The 23,130-nt window shown below is 41.1% G+C and overlaps 1 protein-coding gene across 1 annotated transcript in view; it reads left to right on the plus strand.

Moving 5' to 3' along the window:
* Window positions 1-16,482, plus strand: part of LOC144587869 (uncharacterized) — a 33,328-nt gene extending 16,846 nt beyond the window's left edge. Inside the window, exon 2 of the mRNA XM_078389328.1 lies at window positions 11,370-16,482. Within this exon, the coding sequence (XP_078245454.1) occupies window positions 11,825-15,664 (3,840 nt within the window). The 5' untranslated portion in view covers window positions 11,370-11,824 and the 3' untranslated portion in view covers window positions 15,665-16,482. The remainder of the gene's footprint in view (window positions 1-11,369) is intronic.
* The last annotated feature ends 6,648 nt before the right edge of the window (window positions 16,483-23,130 follow it).

Consider the following 23,130-nt stretch of genomic DNA (forward strand, 5'->3'; position numbering starts at 1 on the left):
CATGGTGAATACACAGCAAATCTTTGTTGTGATCTGTAAAACACAAAGTGATTTTCTTCTGAAATTCTTTAGTATACTGCAGTAGCCAAAGTATATTTCTAATATAAGCTCTAGTGCTTCTTCCTTTTTTGAATCCAGTTTGAAAATTTGGCATTTCTTGTCCATTTATGATAAGAGTCTTTCTTGTAAAAACTTGAGCATCACATTGCTTTCATGGAGAATTAATAGAGGCAGTAATACAAGGGTTAGTGCAATTAATATTCATAGTACTATTAAAAACACAATCTGCTATTTTCCAATTTCCCATCGTTTAAATCACGACTTCAATACCTCATAGAATTACTGGGAAGACAACATCATGGAAGAGTCATAAAGAGAGAGACTGATCAACTTAGGGATTGTTTATTGAGGTATCAGCAAAAGGTGGCTTTATGGCTCTATAAATCCAGACGATGTGCTCTTAAAAGCCCATGTGAAGAGATGACAAAGTAAGGTTTTTCCTGCGATTGTCAATAAATAATTCTATAACCAAAATTTCTGCCAGAAAAAGTGAAGAAGCCTACTGATGGATGGGCATATCTGTTTGTTGTTAGCTTGCTTGTTTTCCAATTTAAACTCATTAAGATGTTATAATGGTGATTGGCAAGTTTCCCCCACACTGAAGCAGCTCAGTGAGGAAAGTTCTCTGTCATGCTGTTGATTGAGAGTGAAAAGCACAGCTAATATACTTTCCAGTAAATCTGCCTCTTCTGTAAACATACCTTGCTCCTTTACACCAACAAAAAATAAACGTGCTCCTGCCAAAGCAGGTGTTTGTACTTTGAGGTTTATACTGAGCCGTCAACTCCTCCAAGCTCCGGATGTGAGACATCTTCAAGTGACTCTGAGGCCTGTTGTGGGTTTTTCGGGCTCTTTGGCCGTGTTCTGAAGGTTGTTCTTCCTAACATTTCGCCAGTCTCTGTGGCCGGCATCTTCAGAGGACAGCACTCTGGCGAAACGTTAGGAAGAACAACCTTCAGAACATGGACAAAGAGCCTGAAAAACCCACGACAACCATTAGATCCCGACCATGAAAGCCTTCACGAATACATTGATTCTGAGGCTCTTACTTTTGGGGACATTGTCATTCTTCACTGCCACCATTACCATAATTTATTTATTTATTTATTTATTTACAATATTTTTTAGCCGCACCATTGCCAGTGGCAATCAGTACTTGTTAATAGGTTTTCAGCCCACTGGGATTCCCAATGCGATATAGCATAAAATAGAAATGCTTCTCTAAAAACAGATATAAAACAATGTTATCAGTCAGCTCAACAAGGGTGCAGTCAGACTAGCTTCCTTGAGTTTGAGTTTTATTATTATACAGTCATAGACCTGAAAATTCAAAGATAAAAACATTATATAAGATATACAGAACAAGTAAGTTGTTAGAACGTATCAGCAGTATAAAACTTGAGTCATGTGGTTGTCTTAATATAACATTATACAAATTCTTAAAACTGAGAATTAAAACTTAGCACATATTTTAGTGAAGTACCATTCCCATATATTCACCGGGATACTACAGCAAGCTGGTCCTGTTTGGGCGCCTAGGGCTCCAGAGATCAAGGTCCAGAATAGCTTAGAATCTTTGTTTAGCACAGAGTCTATCAAGATGTTCCATTGTTTTTGAACTGATTGTTTCTTTTTCTGGGCAATCAGGGTTTTATACGTACAGTGGTGCCTCACTTAGCGATGTTAATCCATTCCAGAAAAAACATTGCTAAGTGATTTAATCGCTAAGAGATTTTTAAAAGCCCATAGGAACGTATTAAACGTGTTTTAATATGTTCCTAATACGTTCCTATGGGCTAAAAACTTACCTTAAAGTGAAATTCCTCCATAGTGGTAACCATTTTGGGTGCCTCTACAGTGAGGCAAAACAGCGGCAGCCATTTTGTTTTTGCGGCAGCCATTTTGGAACAGTTGATCAGTTGTTTTAAAAAGTTCACTTCCCCGCGATCATCGCAAAGCGAATTTTAGCCATAGAGGACATTGCTAAGCGATTGCTCCAGTGATGGCCAAAAGTCTGTCACAAAGCGATTTCATCGCTCAGCGGAGTGATCACTAAGCGAGGCACCACTGTATTGGTTTTTAACTACTCCTGGGGGAGAACTGCCAGATTATTCTTCCTATACTGCATGTATATTTCTCTAAGTTGGTTTTTTTTTAATGGGAGCATTCCTTATCAAACCATTTAGGAGTGTACCTTCCCGGTTGTTTATGGGTGTAAGATTGTTTTGGGCCTAGAACAGACTGTATTGTTAAAACTAGGGAGTTGTAGTTTGTCATGATGGAAGCCAAAGTAGATTCCATAGGTGCTGTTATCAAGTTTCTTAATCTCTCACTGGAGGATATTTTAAGAAACTGGAGACTTTTACATTAACTTCATCTGTCCAGATTAGACATTTGTATCGTACAGATAAGACATTGTCACCTAAATGGTGTTCAGGGGGGGATGTATTTGGTTTAGAAGTGACAAGGTTAAAAGTAGGGATAACTGATCACTATCTGTTCTATGTCCGACAGAGAATTCCTTAACCAATCTAGTTAAAAATGGAGAAATTAACACATAGTTTACCACATTGCTATCCCTCCCTGATATGAAAGAAAATTTTGCGCAATTATCAAACAGTTAATTGCCATTTACAATATAAAGAGTAAAACATTCTACCATCCATGGCAGGCATATCCCACTATAATTGATCTTCAAATCTTTTGATGTTCTATAATTCATCAGGGTGTGGTTCTCTACAGAGTCTGTACCCCAGACATTGGAAGAGTAAAAGATGTCATTATTCAATTCAGTTCTTGCATTCAGGTCTCCCGTAAGTGTCACATATGCATGGCTATGGATTCTAAGTTTGTAATATAAAGTTCCAATTGGCTGCACATTTGAGTTATTTGATTTTTGGAAGACAACAGAGGAATATAAGCATTGATAATCAAATAAGTGCTTGACCTGGTAACGAGTAAGGCAGCCATAGCAATTTTGTGGCAAGGCGGCAGCCATTTAACCCTAGCCTCCAAAGCAGTAGAGAACATTAGAGCCATCCCTGCTTTTGGGCGACCCTTCCCACTGCTAGGAACTGCATGGCTGTTAAGCACCAGATAGCCATTCAAACTAATATTATCAATGCTCCAGGTTTCCTGTACTGCAGTTATATCATGTAATCTTAAATAATCGAGTATTCCTGAGTCACTCAGTCTGGAGGCCCAACTGGCTATGTTCCATGAAAGGATTTTCAGTAAGCAGGCCCTTGAAGTTGGGGCTGTCTTTTGGGGTTCAAAATGCATATTACAATTGGCATACTGGCATGGCTAGAAACTAGGAAGGTTTGCTTCAAGGCCTTCTCTAGGTAAATGAATATGTGTGGCCATTATTCTGAAGTATGGGAAGGGTAGAAAAGCTCTTGCATACATACCTGGACAATGCAAATGATAATTAACCTCAATGCATGTTTTCTCCCAAACATTCTACCCAAGCTATCAAATCCCTTTGCTTAATAGCACTGCAAGTGGAAATTAATATCCAATTGTGATGCTTATCATGGAACTTCAAGAAAAACAAAAACACTCTTGATTAAATATCAACTTTAGTGGCATTAATAACATGTCTTTTCCTGCCATTCCCCAAGATATAAAAATATGTATCTTAGGTAGATGGGAAATTGTTTATTTCTGCTCAGCCAGCAGTAGATTATTTATTTTATACTGATTCCCCTCACATCCCCCCCCACTTTTTCTGGTCTGTTTTATGACATGTGTGATCACCTATCTTGGTCCAAAAGGGATGTCAAAGGTGTCTCTTGGGGTGACCTTGAGATCTTCTCTGAGGCGCAGCACATCATTACAGTGGAACAACCCCCCTCAAGTGAATGACTGTTGTCTCTCTTCTGAAAAAAAAAATCTGGTGTGTTTTAATATGCCTGTCAATGTTATCACTTTGTCAGATAAATGCTACAGTGCCAGGGCTGCCTTGTTTGCTCCTTAGTTTTGCTCTGAGGGAGAGAACTGGGGCGGGGGGGGGGGGGGAGGCAGCCTCACAAAGTCACCATTGCAGGGCTTGATTTATTTTATGGCTCATTCCATAAGATTATTATAAATTAACATAATACAAACACTCACAGTTGAGCTTTGGAATTACTGGTAATGGTCATGGTTTCTCTCTTTTTCAGAAAACTATTAATGCCAAAGTTCAGCAGCAAGAGATGTTCTTCTCCCTCTTTGTAATTCAGGGAGAAAACAAGTGGGACATTATTGGCCAGGGTGAACAAAAAACACTTAGTTCTTGTAAACAGTGCAGCTCCAAGATTGTCTGCAAATAAGAAAGCAGGAAGAAGAGTTCTTTTCTTTAAAAGCCAGGCATTTTGGAGTATCTTTGGGTTCCTGTGTAGGGGTGTGTCTTTGTGATCATCATTGAACCAACTCTTTCTTCCTCCTTCACTTCTTTCCAAGAGCAGACTGGAGAAAATTCACCCACTAAACGAAAGAAGAGAGTAAATGAAAAGCTCCAAGAAAGCCGCTTCTTCTGTTATAATAGAACATAGCCGATGATGATTATAAATGTTTGATGTTTATCCCTGGTCTGAAGATAGGTGATGCCTTTATTAGATCACTAAAAAAAAGTGGTCTAATAAAAGTTCCACCCACCCATATTTTCAAATTGGGTACAAGGACAACATGGCTTTTAAACATTTTTATCCCTGATATGCCAGTTCTGCCTTCTCTTCTAACATCCTCTTAGTTCTGTCAACTATAGTGATCATTCAGATCAGTATTGTATCACTTGTCAACATTTTTCAAAGGAAAGTTGTAGATGTAATAGTCAACAGATTGAGTGAGTGAGTGAGTGAGTGAGTGAGTGAGTGAGTGAGTGAGTGAGTGAGTGAGTGAGTGAGTGATATCCCATCATACTTAGTGAAAACTCTCTACTCTGGGTGGTGATCACAAAGGAAATTAAACACACAACAGTTTCAACAGATGGCAATAAAAGGCAGAAGTGCTCAATTCCTACTTCAGCTCACTCCTTTCCCAAAGACAGTCTATGACCCTCTAGGTAAATATGAAATATAAGCATAGGGTACAAGACTGCAGCTTGAGATTGATAAACATATAGTCAAGGAACCTTATTATTTTAAACACGTTCAAATCTCCAGGGCCAGAAGAACAGCATTCAAGGATATTGAAAGAACTGGTTAAAGAGATCGAAGAACGCTTGTCTATTATTTTCTTGGAGTTATACATGAGGTAGCCATGTTAGTCTGTGAAAGCATTATAGGCAAAAGCAAAACAGAAATAAATAGTTAAAAAAGACAAAACTTGCTGGCACCTTAAAGACTAAATTTTATATTTGTTTATGTGAGCTTTCATGGACAAGTCCACTTTATCATGCAAAAGAGCTCTTATATCTGGTGAAATGGACTGGTCCACAAAATCTCACATCAAAAAAATATAAAGGTTTTTGTCTACTTAAACTTTTTATTTCTATTTTGTTCTTACCTATTATTTTCTTGAAATCATGGAAAATAGGCAAAGTACTGGAGGAAGGCTAAAATTGTCCCTATCTTCAGAAAGGACAAAAAGGAGGAACCCAGGAACTACAGACCAGTCAGCCTGAAAGCAATCCCCGGGAAAGTTCAGAAACAGGTTATAAAGTGGTCACTCTGCAGTCCCCTTGAAAGCAATATAGTAATGACTAGAAGCCAACAAAGATTTGTCAATAAAAAAATCTTATCTCATTTTTTGAGCCTTAATAGACTGTGGAGATGCTATAGATGATTACAGCAAAACTTCAGACAGAGTGCCCCCAGGATAATCTGATTAGCAAGCAAACTATTTGTGGGCTAGATAGCACAAGTGTTAGGTGGATACACAGAATTCCTCCTTTTCAGACAAGTGGGGCACCATAAGGCTCAGTTTGGGACACAGTGTTCTTCAACCTTTTTATTAATAACTTGAATGATGGAGTACAGGAAATACTTATCAAATCTGCAGATGATACAAAATAAGGTGGAATAGCTAATACCCTGGAGGACAGAAACAAAATTCAATTTTTTTAAATAGGCTGAACTGAAAAGGATGAGATTTCACAGGGATAAATACAAAGTTCTTTACCTAAGGGGAAAAAACAAACAAACACATTGTTACAAGATGGTGGATACTTGGTTCATTAATACTGTGAGCGAGAAGGGTCTTCGAATTGTTTCAGGTCACAAGCTGAATATCAGCCAACAGTGTGATGTGGCTGCAAAAAAGCCAAATGTTATTTTAGGCTGCAATAACAGAAGTATAGTCTCCAAATCCCATGGGGTACTAACCCATCTCTATTCAGCTCTAGTTAGGCCTCATCTTGAGTACTGTGTCAAGTTCTGGACACCACATTTAAAGAAGGATACCGACAGACTGGAACAGATTCTTGAGGAGGGCAATATGGATGATCAGGTTACTGGAAACCAAGCGTTGTGAGGAAAGATTGAAAGAACTGGGCATGTTTAGTACTTTTCAAATACTTTAAAGTTTATTGTACAAAGGGTCAGGATCTGTTCTTAGCCATCCCAGATGGCTAGAAACATAATAATGGGCTCCAATTATAAGCAGCCAGATTCCAGCTGATGAGCAGGGAATACTTCCTAACTATAGCAGTATCATAGTGGAACCAATAACACTGAGAAGTGGTGAGCACTCCATTGCTGGAGGCATTCAAGAGAAAATTAGAGACCTATCAGTCAGATATACAGTACTTTGATTTGTATTCCTGTATCAAGCATGAGATTGGACTTGATGGCCTTATAGGCCCCTTCCCTCCCAACACCATTATGTTTTTTTATTCATGTAGGGAAGAGAAGAAAAGGAAAGGGAAGGAGAATGGTGAAGTCTTATAAGAATAGGAGGCGGTGAATCCAGGAAAAAAATTATGCAGTGTGGACTCTAGTAACAGCATTGTTAATCATAACTTTGTGGACTTTGAATCACCTCAAAATAATCTGGCAGTACCTTTGTCAGGGTTTGCTACCTTTTCTGTGTAAGAGTTTTATGGGTATAGAAAACTGCCCTAGAAGTATAGTGTTTTTAAAATTGTGGCATGAAAACATTGCTTACTACAATCCCATCTGGTAAGCAAGGTCACTGAGATCACAATTCTTCGGCAATCTCCTATTTCATTTTGCTATCAAATGTACTGTATATATGAAGGATACAGAAAAAGTAAACACTAACATATGATGAGTAATTGATGTAAATACAGGCAATTAATTGATTATGAATACAGTTAATTAACTGATTGTGGGCATGGCTATAGCATTTTTAAAATTTCTCTGCTGTCACAGATGCTGGGAAGTGGGGAACATAAAAAACTATCGCTCATATGCGGGGAGTATTCATTGCTTTGTAGCAAGCTAGGTAAACAAAATTTAGAATAGAAATAAATAGTGGTTTCTCATACCTTAATCAATCATGAAGAATCAGAAGAAGCAACAGCTGCAAGACACATCTTATCCAAAGAGGCAGTTCCAGAGAGTAAACAATGGATTTTATTTGGAATAGCTCTTATGGGTGAACTCTGTTTGGAAATGTCAGGAAGAACAACCTTCAGAACACGGCCAAAAAGCCCGAAAAACCCACAACAACCATTTGTTTAGAAATGTTTTCTTCTGGGTGTCTAAACATGCTTACAGCTAAATAATGCTTTTTACTTTATGTACTTTTATTCTTGATTACTTTAATATTTTAAGAGTTGCCTTAGTCCATATTTGAAATATACACATTGTAGGTTTTACTTTTAAAATAGTTGTTACTCTTTAAAATGACGTTCCTATAATTTTAGGTAAAGGTAAAGGTTCCCCTTGACAATTTTTTGTCCAGTCATGTTCGACTCTAGGGGGCGGTGCTCATCCCCGTTTCCAAGCCGTAGAGCCAGCATTTGTCTGAAGACAATCTTCCGTGGTCGCATGGCCAGTGCGACTTAGACACGGAACGCTGTTACCTTCCCACCGAGGTGGTCCCTATTTATCTACTCGCATTTGCATGCTTTCGAACCGCTGGGACAAAGTTACGGGAGCTCACTCCGTCACATGGATTTGATCTTACAGCTGAAGATCTACAGACCTTACAGCACAGAGGTTTGTGCAGTTTAACCCACAGCACCACCACGTCCCTTCCTATAATTTTATGTTTGCCTATAACATAAGTTTTAACACCTGCATCTGTTTATAAGTTGCAGGGATGGATTTTCAATTAATGTGCTTACAGTTTCACATAACCATAAGATTTTTGCATTTTAAGTATTTGTGCCTATAGTTTTCCTCATAATATGGCTATCTTCACTGTATTTTGGACTTGCTGTTTTAAAATATGGGACCTAGAAGCGATGTATATAAATAAAGTTAGAAACCAGACAAGTTGGAGTTGTCTGAAGTTACTGAAACAAGAAAAATACTTGTACTAAAGATATCCAGGTGAATTTTGAAATGCTAGTCAACTATTGTATTATTTCATTCCGGAATTAACCCTTTACTGGGTTAACGTTAGCTATGGCAAGTCTGGAATACTTTTGTCAGCTATAAACAAGTACAGGCTTCTCTGATTTGCCCTGAAGGTCTGTTTTTAAGTTGACTTGTAAAGGAATCAAACAGAGCGACACCCCCCCCCATGTAGGATCTGGCACCTATCTGTGTAGTCACACACTTAATCAGGGTGCCAGTGTGGGATATAATATAGTGCTACATGTGAAAGTATCTAGTTCAGAGATTTGCTAGCAGTTTTAAAACATGTACCTTGAAATATTGGAAATGCACCAGCCTCCATTTCTTACATCTTCAGTTATATTGGCACCAACTTCAATCAGGTTTAGAAGTAAATTTCATCATTTTGCCCAAGATTTATGTGAAGAATCCTTAGTAACAGAACTCAGTGAGAAGAAGCTTCCTGTGAAACTTTTCAGCCAGTGTTTGTCTCAACATTGATCAGGAACTGTAAAATAAATGCCTTGAGGTTTGCTATATCGATCGAGGCAAGGCAGTAGACACTTCCGTTTTCAAATGTCAACACAATTGAATCTAAGAAGCAAATAATTGCTCCAGAATGGAACATTTATTAAGAGAGATGGTGTTCAGAAATATAGGAAAGTGAGAATTCAAACTGAGGCCAGATAAAATTACAGACAACTCTGTCATCACTTGTTCACTGAAAGTATCAAAAATGTTTGTTATGTTAGAATATCAAGGACTCAGCCCAGCTGTGAAGAATTATAGTCAGGACGCTCTTTCCTGTTGACAGACATTTGATAATTGGTTCAGTGTTTGCTATTTTAAAATGCTGGTTCATGCAGCTCATTTATTATAGTTACAGAGATAGCAAATGGATCAGAATACTTTGTTCCGTGTTTATCATAAATCCATCCTATCCTCTGTGTGTGTGTGTGTGTGTGTGTGTGTGTGTGTGTGTGTGCGTGTGCGCGTGTGCGTGTGTGTGTGTGTGTGTGTGTGAGAGAGAGAGAGAGAGAGAGAGAGAGAAAGTACTTCATCCTAAAGTATGCATTTTGTATGCATCTTATAATGAAATATACCTTATTCAAAAATGGGTATTTTTACACATTTAGTATGCCTTGCCCTAAAAATTCTGTGTGAAATAAGAAAAATAACTTCATTCCAATCTGCATAGCATTTCAGGAGGTAAGGTCATTTTGTTTCCAGATGGTCACCAAGCAAAAGCTTTACTTGGTATCCAAAGACTGTAACATTTTATGGGAAACATTTGGCTACCTTCACGGTCTCTTTCCTCTTTCAGTTTTTGCCTACCTATAGTATTGCCTACTCAATACAACAGCCAGTGCCACCAAGAGCCTAAGTGGGAAACTAATTATGTGAAGAGCCTCCGAAGTCAAGTGGAGCCATTTAGTAGAATTGCTTTGAGATTTAACTAAATCACTCTGGATGTAGGTAAAATGGTTCCTGTCCACATGGGTAACACCCACATAACATGGTGATCACATGGATGGGTTTCTGCATCTGTGCTCTTGTTGTTGTTGTTTAGTCGTTAAGTCATGTCCAACTCTTCGTGACCCCATGGACCAGAGCACGCCAGGCCCTCCTGTCTTCCACTGCCTCCCGGAGGTGGGTCGAATTCTTGTTGGTAGCTTCGATGACACTGTCCAACCATCTCGCCCTCTCTCATGACCTTCTCCTCTTGCCTTCACACTTTCCCAACATCAGGGTCTTTTCCAGGGAATCTTCTCTTCTCATGAGATGGCCAAAGTATTGGAGCCTCAGCTTCAGGATATGTACTTCCAGTGAGCACACAAGGTTGATTTCCTTAGGAATGAATAGGTTGGTTCTCCTTGCAGTCCAGGGGACTCTCAAGAGTCTTCTCCAGCACCACAATTCAAAAGCATCAATTCTTTGGCTACCAGCCTTCTTTATGGTCCAGCTCTCATTTCCATACATCGCTACTGGAAGCACCATAGCTTTGACTATATGGACTTCTGTTGGCAAGATGCTGTCGAGGTTTGTGATGGCTTTCTTCCCCAAAAGCAGGCGTCTTTTAATTTCGTGGCTGCTGTCCCCATCTGCAGTGATCAGGGAGCCCAAGAAAGTAAAATCTCTCACTGCCTCCATATAGTCCCCTTCCAACTGCCAGGAGGTGATGGGACCAGTGGCCATGATCTTAGGTTTTTTAATGTTGAGCTTCAGACCATTTTTTTCTGCTCTCCTCTTTCACCCTCATTAAGAGGTTCTTTAATTCCTCCTCACTTTCTGCCATCAGAGTGGTATCATCTGCATGTCTGAGGTGTTACATACAGCACTGATGTTACCTGTCTGTCATGGGTTTGGAGGGAAAGTTCCATCCTATGGGGAGTGGAAGGCGGGACATCAGGAGGAGGGGCTGTACTGTATAAATATGTGATGCCTGTGTGGTGAAGGAACACACACTAAGAGATGCTGAGAGACACTGTGAGACACTGGGATGTGACGAAGCAGCAGCTGGGAAGAAGAAGCTGTTGTGGGAGTCTGTGTGTCAGACAGGGTACTACTGTGTGTCAGAGTACCAACCTGATAGGTTCAGGTGTCTGTTGGTTAGCCAGAACTGATAGGTTCAGGGTCTGTGCTTCAAGTTAAGGGTTCTGGGTGAACCAAACTGTATGCTTGTATGAGTGAGAATAAGCCACGTTACTTTATTTTATTCACCTGATTGTTTTATTTTTCCCTGTGTGTATTTAAATAAACCTTATTCTTTTTATTGTTTAAAAATCCATCCCTGGTCTGTGTGACTTCTTAAAGGGAATGGTTGGTGGCAGCTTAGTGTAACTGTGTGACATATCCCAGTAGGTCTGGGTTTGTCACATTGATTGGTGTCCAGCGTGTGGGATACGACTGGTCCAGTTGTCCAGTGGTCCAGCAAAGCCTTGGCAAGTGTGCCCAGAGCAAGGGGGGTCTAGTCAGGGACAGTCTGAGGCGCGTAGGTAATCTTCTAGGTGTACCTCACGGGGAGGTGCGCTAGTAGAAGAACGTGCCAACTGGGGAGACTTAGATTAAGGTGCTCTGAGGCAGCCTAGTTTTGGCGGGAAAAAAGCTGAGGCAAAACTGCGTAGTAACAGTGAGCTAGCTTGCCAGCTGAGAGGCCCAGCAGAGGGGGGTAGGCTCTGACTCGATACTGTTGCAAGTTAGTGCTGAAGAACAGCAGCAGTCTCTAGGGAGAGCTGGTTCTGAGGCAAGAAGGAAAAAAAGTAGTCGTTTTATTCTGAGGCTTGACTTTTTAAAGCAGCCTGTTCTGAGGGGGGATTATGCCCTTGACTCGAAGCCAGATGGCCGAAATGAGTGAAGTGAAAGACCCCCAGATTGACCAAGGTTCTGAGGATGAATTTGGCTCAGTGCAGGGTGACAGCACAGGAGAGCAGAACCCAGAACTTAGAAAATTGCTCATAGCCCAACAGCATGAACTGAGGATGAGGCAATTTGAAATGGAGGAAAGGGAAAGAGAAGAAAGATTAGAGAGAGAAAGAAGGGAGGAAAGGGAGAAACAGAGACAATTTGAATTGGCATTGGAGAGAGAGAAAATGGCATTTGAATTAAAAAAACTGGAACTGATGAACCAGAACAATAATAACAATAGGGATTCTGAGGGAGGCCAACTGTCTAAAGCTGACCTGAAGAAATTCCCTGTGTACCACAAGGGAGATTGTCCTGAGGTGTTCTTTTCCCTAGTGGAAAGAGCGTTTGTGGACTTCTCAGTGAGGGAAACTGAGAAGATGACCATCATGCGGTCTTTAATCAGTGGTAGCCTGGCTGAGGTTTATGCCGAGATGCCTGAGGAACTGATGAAAGATTTTGCAGAGTTTAAAAAACTGGTGTTTGCCAGACATGGGATAAATGCGGAACAGCTGAGACAAAGATTCAGGTCCCTCACCAAGAAGCCAGAGCAGACTTTTACCCAAGTGGGGGCCCAATTGGTGAGGCTGCTTGAGAAATGGCTATCGCAGGAGGGGACAGAGAACTTTCAACAGCTTAAAGATTTGATAGCACTGGAACAGTTCTATTCAGTCCTGCAGGGGGAATTGAAATTCCAGGTGAGGGAAAGGAAACCGAAATCTGTGGCAGCAGCCGCAGAGATCGCAGATTTTATTTCCCAAATAAGAAAGCCCTTGGGTGAGGGGAAATCTGTGGGTAAACCCAAAGAAACCTACAGCAAGTACTCTCAGGGACCAGGGAAAAGCCAGCAAGGGGGAGGGGCCCATGGTGAAGGGAAGCCCTCAGACATGAAACTAAGACCTCAGATTTTGGAGGGAAAACCAAAACAAGATGAGAGAGAATCAAAATACACCAGAAAATGTTATTTCTGTCAGGGAAAGGGTCATCTAATCTCAGAATGTGAGAAATTAAAGCAGCTAAAAGGAATGGTGCCTCAGAATGCTAGTGGGACCAAGCCAAAAGCTGTGTTCTGTGTCCAGAAAGAGCAAGGCTCAGTGTCACTGAGGGAGCCAGTTGCCATGACTACTCAGTCTGGAACAGCTACCTCTGCTGATCAGGCTGAGGAAAATGGTCCTCTTGTGGAGGTAAAGCGCTGCTTGCTGGTGAAAACAGATTCTCAGTTGTTTGAGACAGCCGGGGTGGACGTGGGAATACTTGACCGTCAGTATAGGGGGCTGCGGGACACTTGTTCCCAGGTAACCCTGTGCCATCCAGATATTATTCCCAGGGAGTTTATAATCCCAAAGGAGAGCATAAAGGTGGCAGGGATTGAGGGGCAGGTAATCTCTCTGCCAGTAGCAGAGGTACCTGTCAACTTTCAAGGCTGGAGGGGAGATTGGCGGCTAGCGATTTCATCGACTCTGCCAGCAGCCGTGCTCGTGGGAAATGACCTGGCTGAACATGTGAAACGGGTGCTAGTGATTACACGCTCACAAGCCACCACGGGGACAGTTCAGGGGGGTAATGATGAGCCAGAGACGGAAGCAGAGGGGAGTTCAGAAGCTGTGGTGGAAACCTTAACCACAGACAGCAGATTTGGACAGGAGCAAAAGGCAGACGCCACTCTCCAAAAGTGTTTTGAACAGGTGACTGACGCCCAGCTAACACCTGAAACCCCAGTGAGATTTCTGGAGAAAAAGGGGATTTTATATAGAGAGACCCTGAGGGATATCTCAAAAGGGGGAGATGGGATCAGAAGTCAGCTGGTGGTACCTGAAAAGTATCGCCCCATGATCTTACAAAGGGGTCACTCTGACATGTTTGCTGCACACTTAGGGGTGAAAGGGCCCCTTGATTTGATCAAACAAAATTGGGAGCAGATCACCCAGGATGACCCACAAGACGTAGTGACATACATAGACACCTTGATGAATGACCTAAAGCGAAATCTAGAGCTGGCAGCAGAAAACCTGCAAGCTCAGAAGGTCAGACAGAAAACATGGTATGACCACAAAGCTAGAGAGAGGCACTTTGACCCAGGGGAGGAAGTGCTTTGGCTTAGGCCCTGCAGAGAGAACAAACTGCAGCTCAAATGGGCAGGACCATATAGGGTCATTTCCAAGATGTCAGACCTGAACTACCTAATAGAGCAGGAGGAGAACCAAGCAAGGAGGGTGGTTCATGTGAATGCCCTAAAACCCTACTACAGAGGGGAACAGAGGGTTTTATTCGCGATAAAAGCAGCTGAGAGTGAGGAAGCTGAATTACCCTTCTGGGAGGGTAGAGGGGAAGTAAAATACAACCCAGAGGAGGTAAAGATCAGTCCTGCACTCACCCAAGACCAGCAGCAAGAACTAAAAATGCTGCTTAGTAAATATCAACAGGTGTTTTCCAACAAGCCGGGGATAGTGAAGGGAGTGATGCATCGGATCCACACAGGGGATGCACCCCCGCAGGCAGTATCCCCATACCGAGTAACGGGACCCTATAGGGACAAGGTGCGGAAGGAGCTGGACGAAATGCTGAGGGAGAACATAATCGTCCCCTCTTCTAGTCCTTGGTCCTCTCCGATAGTCCTTGTGGACAAGCCTGATGGGAGCATTAGGTTTTGTGTTGATTACAGGAAATTAAACCGTGTAACCACTCCTGATGCCTACCCAATGCCCAGGCTAGACAACCTGATTGAAACCATAGGGGGTTGTCGGTTCATCTCATCATTGGACCTGGTAAAGGGATATTGGCAATTAAGAATTGATCCCAGGGATCAAGAAAAGACTGCCTTTTGCAGCCCTTTTGGTCTCTATGAGTTTCGAGTCCTGAGCTTTGGTCTCAGAAATGCACCAGCCACATTCCAAAGGCTGATGGACCAGACCTTGGCAGGGCTCAATGACTTTACAGTGGCCTACATTGACGACATAGGGATCTTCAGTAATACCTGGGAAGATCACCTGATACACCTGGAGTTAGTGCTGCAGAGGTTAAGTGCAGCAGGGCTAACAGTAAAGGCCAGCAAGTGTCAGCTGGGTAGCCCAGAAATAAAATACTTGGGTCACATGGTAGGGGGAGGAATGATAAAACCCCTGGAGGCCAAAATAGAAGCTGTTCGTGATTGGCCTAGACCCAACACCAAGAAAAAGGTCAAATCATTTCTTGGGTTGGTGGGCTACTACAGAAAGTTCATCCCGAGGTTTAGCGAGATTGCGGCTCCGCTGACCGATCTGACGAGGAAGAAGGCTGATGACCGCATCCCGTGGACCAGCGACTGTGAGGCGGCGTTCCAGAGGTTGAAGGAGGCGTTAATCAACTATCCTGTGCTGCGCGCTCCAGACTTCGACCGGGAGTTCATCATCTACACAGATGCATCTAACAGCGGCGTAGGAGCAGTTCTGTGCCAGGAGGATGAGAATGGTGACCAGCATCCAGTATCCTACCTGAGTAGGAAACTTCAAAAAGGTGAGAGACATTTGGCAACCGTGGAGAAGGAGTGTTTGGCCATAGTCTACGCAATCCAGAAGGCCAAGCCTTACATCTGGGGAAGACATTTTGTTCTGTGCACTGACCATTCACCACTGCAATGGTTAAAGACAATGAAAACCCACAATAGCAAACTTATGAGGTGGGCTTTAAACCTACAGGACTATGACTTTGAAGTGAAGGTGGTCAGAGGGTCAGTGAACTGTGTTGCTGACGCCTTATCAAGAAGACCTGAAGAATGAAGACGGCGAAAGAACATGGACTATGTGTATATAATGATGACAAACAGTTAAATGTACCTGGTTTTGAATTGGTTTGTATGAATAAAGGTAAATGGATGTAATGTATATGGTAAATGGTTAAATGCATATTTGCTATGGTTAACTTAGAATGTAAGTATAAGTAAGTATAATATGGTATGTATAACTGTTGTTGTGTATTTTATTCAGGTTGTTTTTTGGTGAAAAGCACGTTAGCTTTCCCCCTACAAAACAACTTATAAAGAGGGGAGGTGTTACATACAGCACTGATGTTACCTGTCTGTCATGGGTTTGGAGGGAAAGTTCCATCCTATGGGGAGTGGAAGGCGGGACATCAGGAGGAGGGGCTGTACTGTATAAATATGTGATGCCTGTGTGGTGAAGGAACACACACTAAGAGATGCTGAGAGACACTGTGAGACACTGGGATGTGACGAAGCAGCAGCTGGGAAGAAGAAGCTGTTGTGGGAGTCTGTGTGTCAGACAGGGTACTACTGTGTGTCAGAGTACCAACCTGATAGGTTCAGGTGTCTGTTGGTTAGCCAGAACTGATAGGTTCAGGGTCTGTGCTTCAAGTTAAGGGTTCTGGGTGAACCAAACTGTATGCTTGTATGAGTGAGAATAAGCCACGTTACTTTATTTTATTCACCTGATTGTTTTATTTTTCCCTGTGTGTATTTAAATAAACCTTATTCTTTTTATTGTTTAAAAATCCATCCCTGGTCTGTGTGACTTCTTAAAGGGAATGGTTGGTGGCAGCTTAGTGTAACTGTGTGACATATCCCAGTAGGTCTGGGTTTGTCACATGAGGTTGTTGATATTTCTTCCGGCAATCCTAATTCCGGTTTGGGATTCATCCAGTTCTGCCTTTTGCATGATGTATTCTGCATATAAGTTAAATAAGCCGGGGGACAATATACAGCCTTGTCGTACTCCTTTCCCAATTTTGAACCAATCAGTTGTTCCATAGCCAATTCTAAATGTTGCTTCCTGTCCCACGTATAGGTTTCTCAGGAGACAGATAAAGTGGTCAGGCACTCCCATTTCTTTAAGGACTTGCCATAGTTTGCTGTGGTCTGCACAGTCAAAGGCTTTTGCATAGTCAATGAAGCAGAAGTAGGTGTTTTTCTGGAACTCTCTGGCTTTCTCCATAATCCAGCGCATGTTAGCAATTTGATCTCTAGTTCCTCTGTCCCTTCGAAATCCAGCTTGCACTTCTGGGAGTTCTCGGTCCACATACTGCTGAAGCCTGTCTTGTAGAATTTTGAGCATAACCTTGCTAGCAATTGTACGGTAGTTGGAGCATTCTTTGGCACTGCCCTTCTTTGGGATTGGAGTGTAGACTGATCTTTTCCAGTCCTCTGGCCACTGCTGAGTTTTCCAAACTTGCTGGTATATTGAGTGTTGCACCTTAACAGCGTCATCTTTTAAGATTTTAAATTGTTCCATTGGAATGCCATCACCTCCAATGGCCTTGTTGATAGCCATGCTTTCTAAGGCCCACTTGACTTCACTCTCCAGGATGTCTGGCTCAAGGTGAGCAACCACATTATCTGGGTTTTCTGGGATATCCAGATCTTTCTGGTATAATTCTTCTGTGTATTCTTGCCACCTCTTCTTGATATCTTCTGCTTCTGTGAGGTCCCTACCATTTTTGTCCTTTATTATGTCCATCTTTGCACAAAATGTTCCTTTAATATCTCCAGTTTTCCAATTTGCATCTGTGCCCTAGGATGCAAAATTTGGAGTCTGAAAACAATTCAAAGGGGAAGAGTAAGATTAAGATGCTCTACAGCACAACCTGTTCTGCTCAGTACCATTCACAAAGAGTCACCAAGCAAGGGAAAATTCCAGAAGCTGACTCCTTTTTTCATCAGTTCACGACTTCTCACCCACAAACAGAGCAATTGTCAGGGCTATTTTTCAACAAGTGTGAATGGTAGTGAGCAGAAGAGGGTATCCTGTAGACCAGTGGTCCCCAATCTTGGGCCTCCAGATGTTCTTGGACTACAACTCCCAGATGTCTTCACCACTAGCTGCACTGGCCAGGATTTCTGGGAGTTGAAGTCCAAGAAGGACTTGGAGGCCCAAGGTTGGGGACCACTGCTGTAGATCATCTTGACTGTTGTTTTGTCAATATTTGGACTGTCCTTTGCTATTTAAAGCTTGGCATCGTTTTTCCTTTGAACAATGCATTTCCAGGTGTTTTGAATCATGGATACAGAAGCACAATATCCCACATCTACATATCAGTGGTTTTTTAAAAAATTGAATTGAACTGTTTCTTGGTCCAGTCATTCATTCAGAACAGGGCAAGGAGCTGTTTTCTTCTGAAAACCTGATACTCTTCTCATGTTAGGAATCATCTCTAAGATTTTTTTAGGTGTCCTGCTATCTAATTTCCTCTGAACAAAGGCAGCCTTACCACAGTTCAGACTCAGTCTCTCTCTGCCTCTATCTCAACAGCTCTCTCTCTCTCTCTCTCTCTCTCTTTCTCCTCACCCTGGAGCACACATCTTCTCTCATATTAAAGATAAGGGCTTACAGGACAAATGGAAGTCTCCTTTCTACCCTCCATCCTGTGCCACACTATCCTTGCAAAATTATTAAACACAATTAAGAACATACTTTCGTCAATAAAGAAAAATCACCCCGCTAAGCATTCAAAGAATTTCCCCCTCACACATAAAATAAAATAAAATGAATCCTCTCAAGGAAACTTATAGCAGAACCCATAAAAATAGTAAAAAGAAGCAAACCCCATGTTTCCTTTCACCTCCTCACCAGAGTGGAGTTGTAGCAGATGGACTCCTTCAAGCATCAGTAAAACGTGAAATTGAAACAGCAGCCTTGGTTAACCTAAGCCAAGCTAAGCCAAGCTCCTCTCTCCTGCTGGAGCACAGTATGCAAACTCATTGGCCAGAGGGCAGAGGCCTTTGCTGCCTTTCCCAGCCCCTGATAGGGAAGTGAATATAAACTGAACAGCTCTGTCGGTATCTCCCAGGACCATAACTAATATAGAGGCAACTGGGGCCTCCCTCTGGGGTGCAAATATTGAAGAGGGAAGATTTAAAAAGGAGGGTCCTAAGGGGAAGAGGAAGGGAATGAAGGGGTGTTCATGTTTAGGGGGAAAAAGCCACCACAAGAAAAGGAGAACGGAGACGGGGAGTGAAAAAAATATAGAAAGTATTAAATATGGAAACAATACAGGAAAGGTGAGGAGGAGGCATATCCATCCAATGTTCTTTTCCTTTCCTTTTTAATTTTGGGCTTGTCAGTTATTTATTTATTTTGAGAGAGAGAGAGAGGACACGGGATAAGAGTTTGCTGGGAAGAAGAAAAAAGCAGATCAAATGTATGGCAGGCAAGGAAGACTAGGATGAGGTGTTGTGTGTCACCACCCAATCCTTTCAACAGCCATGGGATTTCCCTACTGTAGATGCCATGGCTCCTTCTTTGCTGCTGTGTTTTCCTCTGCCACCTGCAGCTTATAACAGAAAATTAAGAGTGGACATTTATATGACACTTGAGCACAGCTTAAAACAGTAACATTTCTGAATCCAGTTTCTAGAATCCCCTGGCCAATATTGCCATGCTAGCAGTTGGATTCTGGGGCCTGTAATGTGAAAAACATTTCAAAGCCAGCTCTTGAGCTTCTGTAACTGAAACATACCCAGAATGATGCTTAAGAAGATGAATCTGTTTACTGCATGCATATTCTGCATGGTGTTGTGCCCCTCAGTCTCAACCTATTTCAGTATCCTATGTCATCAGCTTTTAGTTATTACCCACCACAGTATTGCACTGCAGTCCTAAAGGGATCAACAGGAACATAACCACGGTGCCAATATGCCATAATTACTCTCTGATAAAAAGTGTACAACTGTGCTGCTCCAATAAGCAACCTGCTGTGTCCACAAATTTGTCATGCTTCGGTCTGCTAAAACTTTTTATCCTTCACAGCATGGAAACGCAATTAGTAGTGGGAAATGCATTGCTTAATGTTACCCAAGTTGCATCCAATTATTATTAATTTTTTTTCTTAATATCTTTAAAAGAAGGAGAAGGAGGAAATCACAAGCTGACCTACAGGGGCAAGGCCAGTCCCCTTCTAATGGTCCTGTAGCATGAAACGTAGGCTCCTTTGGAGAGCTCCAACTGGTGGCAGGCAGCCTTTTCATCAGCTATAGCGTACTCACCCTGTTCCCAATGGCCTTTCTGCTAATTGAATCTTGAATTTTTGGCTGGTTTGTGCTTTAGGCTTCTATGGGGAATCATCTAAACATCCATTATTTATTTAGCACATTAAGTGGGAAACTAACTAGCCCATGCACATGGCTCTGAAATGAATGAAGCAGTTTGTCTATGAAGCTTTGCCTGAACATCCAGGCATCTAGTTATAAAATGCATTCACATAGTACGGTATTATAGTTGCACTAGAATGCCGCAGAGCAAATCAACATTCCACAAGGCAATTCTAAAAATGGGGGCAGCCCCCCCCCATTAGAGTTTTTAAACTGGGCTTTGGATCAACAATTTGATATCATTCTAGCAGAAAGTCTGCTCTTGTTCTGTGCAAAATATACGGAAATTTGGACATGGTATTTTTTTCAAGCTATGTTTTTTTTAAAGTAAAATTATTTTACCACCATTTCTGAAATAGGCATCCTCAGACTATACCAGATTTAAAATACCTCACTTAAATTGATAATACTAATTTTGCTTATCTTGAAAGAAAATGGTTGGCCTTACCTGCTCTTCTTTATTTAGAAAGAATCCAGGCTGGAAGGGCTGAAAGGGCTGAAATACTGGTTCTTTAAAAGGCCTTTCAAATGGAAGAAACAGTGAATTTAAAAATAATAATAATACTGTGCATACATGTTACAGGTGTGTCAGGAAGAAGAGAGTTAGCAAATGTGATTCCTCAACTGGAGCTATCTGAACTTGTGAACCTGTCAGTCAGTACACAGTTGGTGGCTGTCATAAAGATAACTTTTTAACTCCTTCCTGACCAAACAAGTTCTTTGGGATTCATACTTGCAAGAGGATTTTGTATCTTATTGTAAACTACAAACAGATATAGTAAAAAAAAGAGAACAAATATTTGAAAGCTCTCTTGTTTAAGCTGTGAAATTGCAGGGTTTTGCTTTGTGGCTGGTAGCAGAGCTTATGTGCCTACACCCTGTCATATTCTCCAGTTGACAGTTGGACACCTCAGCCATTTCACCTGTCCTATCACTATTGCTTAGTAATTTTTAAAAAGTCGTTACAAAGGTTATAGGTGCCATGAAGTCACTTTTGAAGTGTGATGCCTATATGAGTTAATGAGCTCCAAAATGTCCCATCGGCAACAACTCTGGTCAAATCTTGCAAATCAGCAGCAATGGCTTCCTTTATTGAGTTGATCCATGTCATGTTAGGTTGTTCTCTCTTCTAAAGAGTACTGTTATATCAAGCAGTCAAGAAAGCATTAATTTGAAAATGTGGGCAGGGAGAAAGCTTTAGCCCTACCCACTGCCCATCACTATCTCCACAGGGAAAGAGACTGCCTGAAGAGGAAAGAGTGTGTTACACATGGAGCCTTTCCATTCAAATGGATATCCTCCAATAATCAGAATTCCCAATACCATAGATAGTCTCCACATGTAGTAGCCTCTACTTCAGACAATCCTTCTTCACGCGGAGAGAGTGACAGGCAGTGGGCAGGGTTAGAACTCTCTTTCTGCTCTTGCTTTCAAATTAACTGTTTGGGGAATGTCTGAATAAAGTTTAGGTCTCACTGAAATCAATAGCAATTTGCATAGAATTAGCTGTATCTGTCCACAGCAGCAAAATAGTCACGTAGCATCTCTGAGACTAGCACATTTACAATAGATTTTGTTTTTATGGGCACACAGTCTGTTTTTTTTGATGCATTAAATGCAGTTTGCCAGTTACACACACATACACAATATTTGGGGTGGGGTGGGGTATTGACAGTAGAGTGAGAGGGAATGTAAATATTAGCTGTAACCATTAGATTGACATAAACATTCTGTCATTATGTGGTAAAGTAAGATTTTTTTTTTTTACCTGACGCTAGAGCTGCTTGATAGAACAGTTATCACCCTCTTTCTATTGGAACTTACTTCACATTGTAAAGTATTTAAAAGTTTTTAAAAGGGGTATCTCTTGTAACTGAAGGACACACAAAAAGTACTGAGCACTAAGGACTGTAGTGAGCATATTAACACCTGGAGTGTGTGAAGAAGCCATTGTTCTGGTTCATACCTTTGTTAATAGACTGGAACTGGAAAATTTGTTGTGATTCCATCATTTATTTATTTATTTATTTATTTATTTATTTATTTATTTATTTATTTGTTTGTTTGTTTGTTTGTTTGTTTGTTTATCTATTTATCTATTTATTTATTTGTTTGTTTGTTTGTTTGTTTCTGCTTTACACAAAAAGATCGAAAGCAAGGAGAAACTGCTTAACCAGATCCTTAATGAACAGTCTTCAATGCCGGAGAAACAGCCACCGTCGTTAGAGAGAGGCGAGGAATCTGTACGATTTGAAGAGAAACTAGAGCCAAAGAGAAAGAAGAAAAAGACTCCTCTTCTTCAAAGGATGACAAAAAAAGACAAAAGGGGGGGGCAGGGAAGGGAGAATGTTCCTTAAGACTGTTCCGAAAAGAAAGAATCTAGAAGGGGAGGGATGGGCAAAGCTGAGGGCAGGAATTTACGATCAGAGGTCATATACTATGTTGCTCCAAAACCAGAATACTGACTACATTGGGATCAAATTAGGCAATCGCATAGAAAATGTTTTAAAAAAATATTATAGATGGCATTTCAAAACTGGAAAACACTTTGTTTGTGAGGCATGTATATTGAGACATTAAATATGTGTGACCATAATAGTGACAATGTTGACAAGATTAGAGAGCCAATCCCGGTTTGATGACACTGGAGCTGATAAATAGAAACCAGAAAGGAGGAAGTTACTTGCTGAATAAATAATAGAAGTCAATTGGTTTAAGATAGATATAACTAATATATAATTAATATATAAAACAACATGACTAATATACTATAAGCAAATTTAGCCTGATATGAAATTTAAGGTTAGACAACCATATGTGATTTATGAAATTTAGAAATGATGATGAATAATAATATTGGATGTTTTGCTTTAAGGCATCTATATGGAAATATCAAATATGTGTGAACCATAAGAATGATTATGCTAAGAATGGAGATCATCAAGGAATGAATTGGCCTGTGAGGATATTATGATGGATATGATGAGAGACAGATGGATGGAAATGCAGATGAGAGAATTTAAAATATATATATTATAAATTTAGGATGTTTAGATGCTTAATTAGATATATAAAATAGTGATGTGGAATATAACATGTGCAGATGCACACGGATATATTACTTCTGTAGTCAGAATCTATATA

The sequence above is a fragment of the Pogona vitticeps genome, chromosome 1 (genome assembly GCF_051106095.1).
Source record: "Pogona vitticeps strain Pit_001003342236 chromosome 1, PviZW2.1, whole genome shotgun sequence".
Classification (NCBI taxonomy): Eukaryota; Metazoa; Chordata; class Lepidosauria; order Squamata; family Agamidae; genus Pogona; species Pogona vitticeps.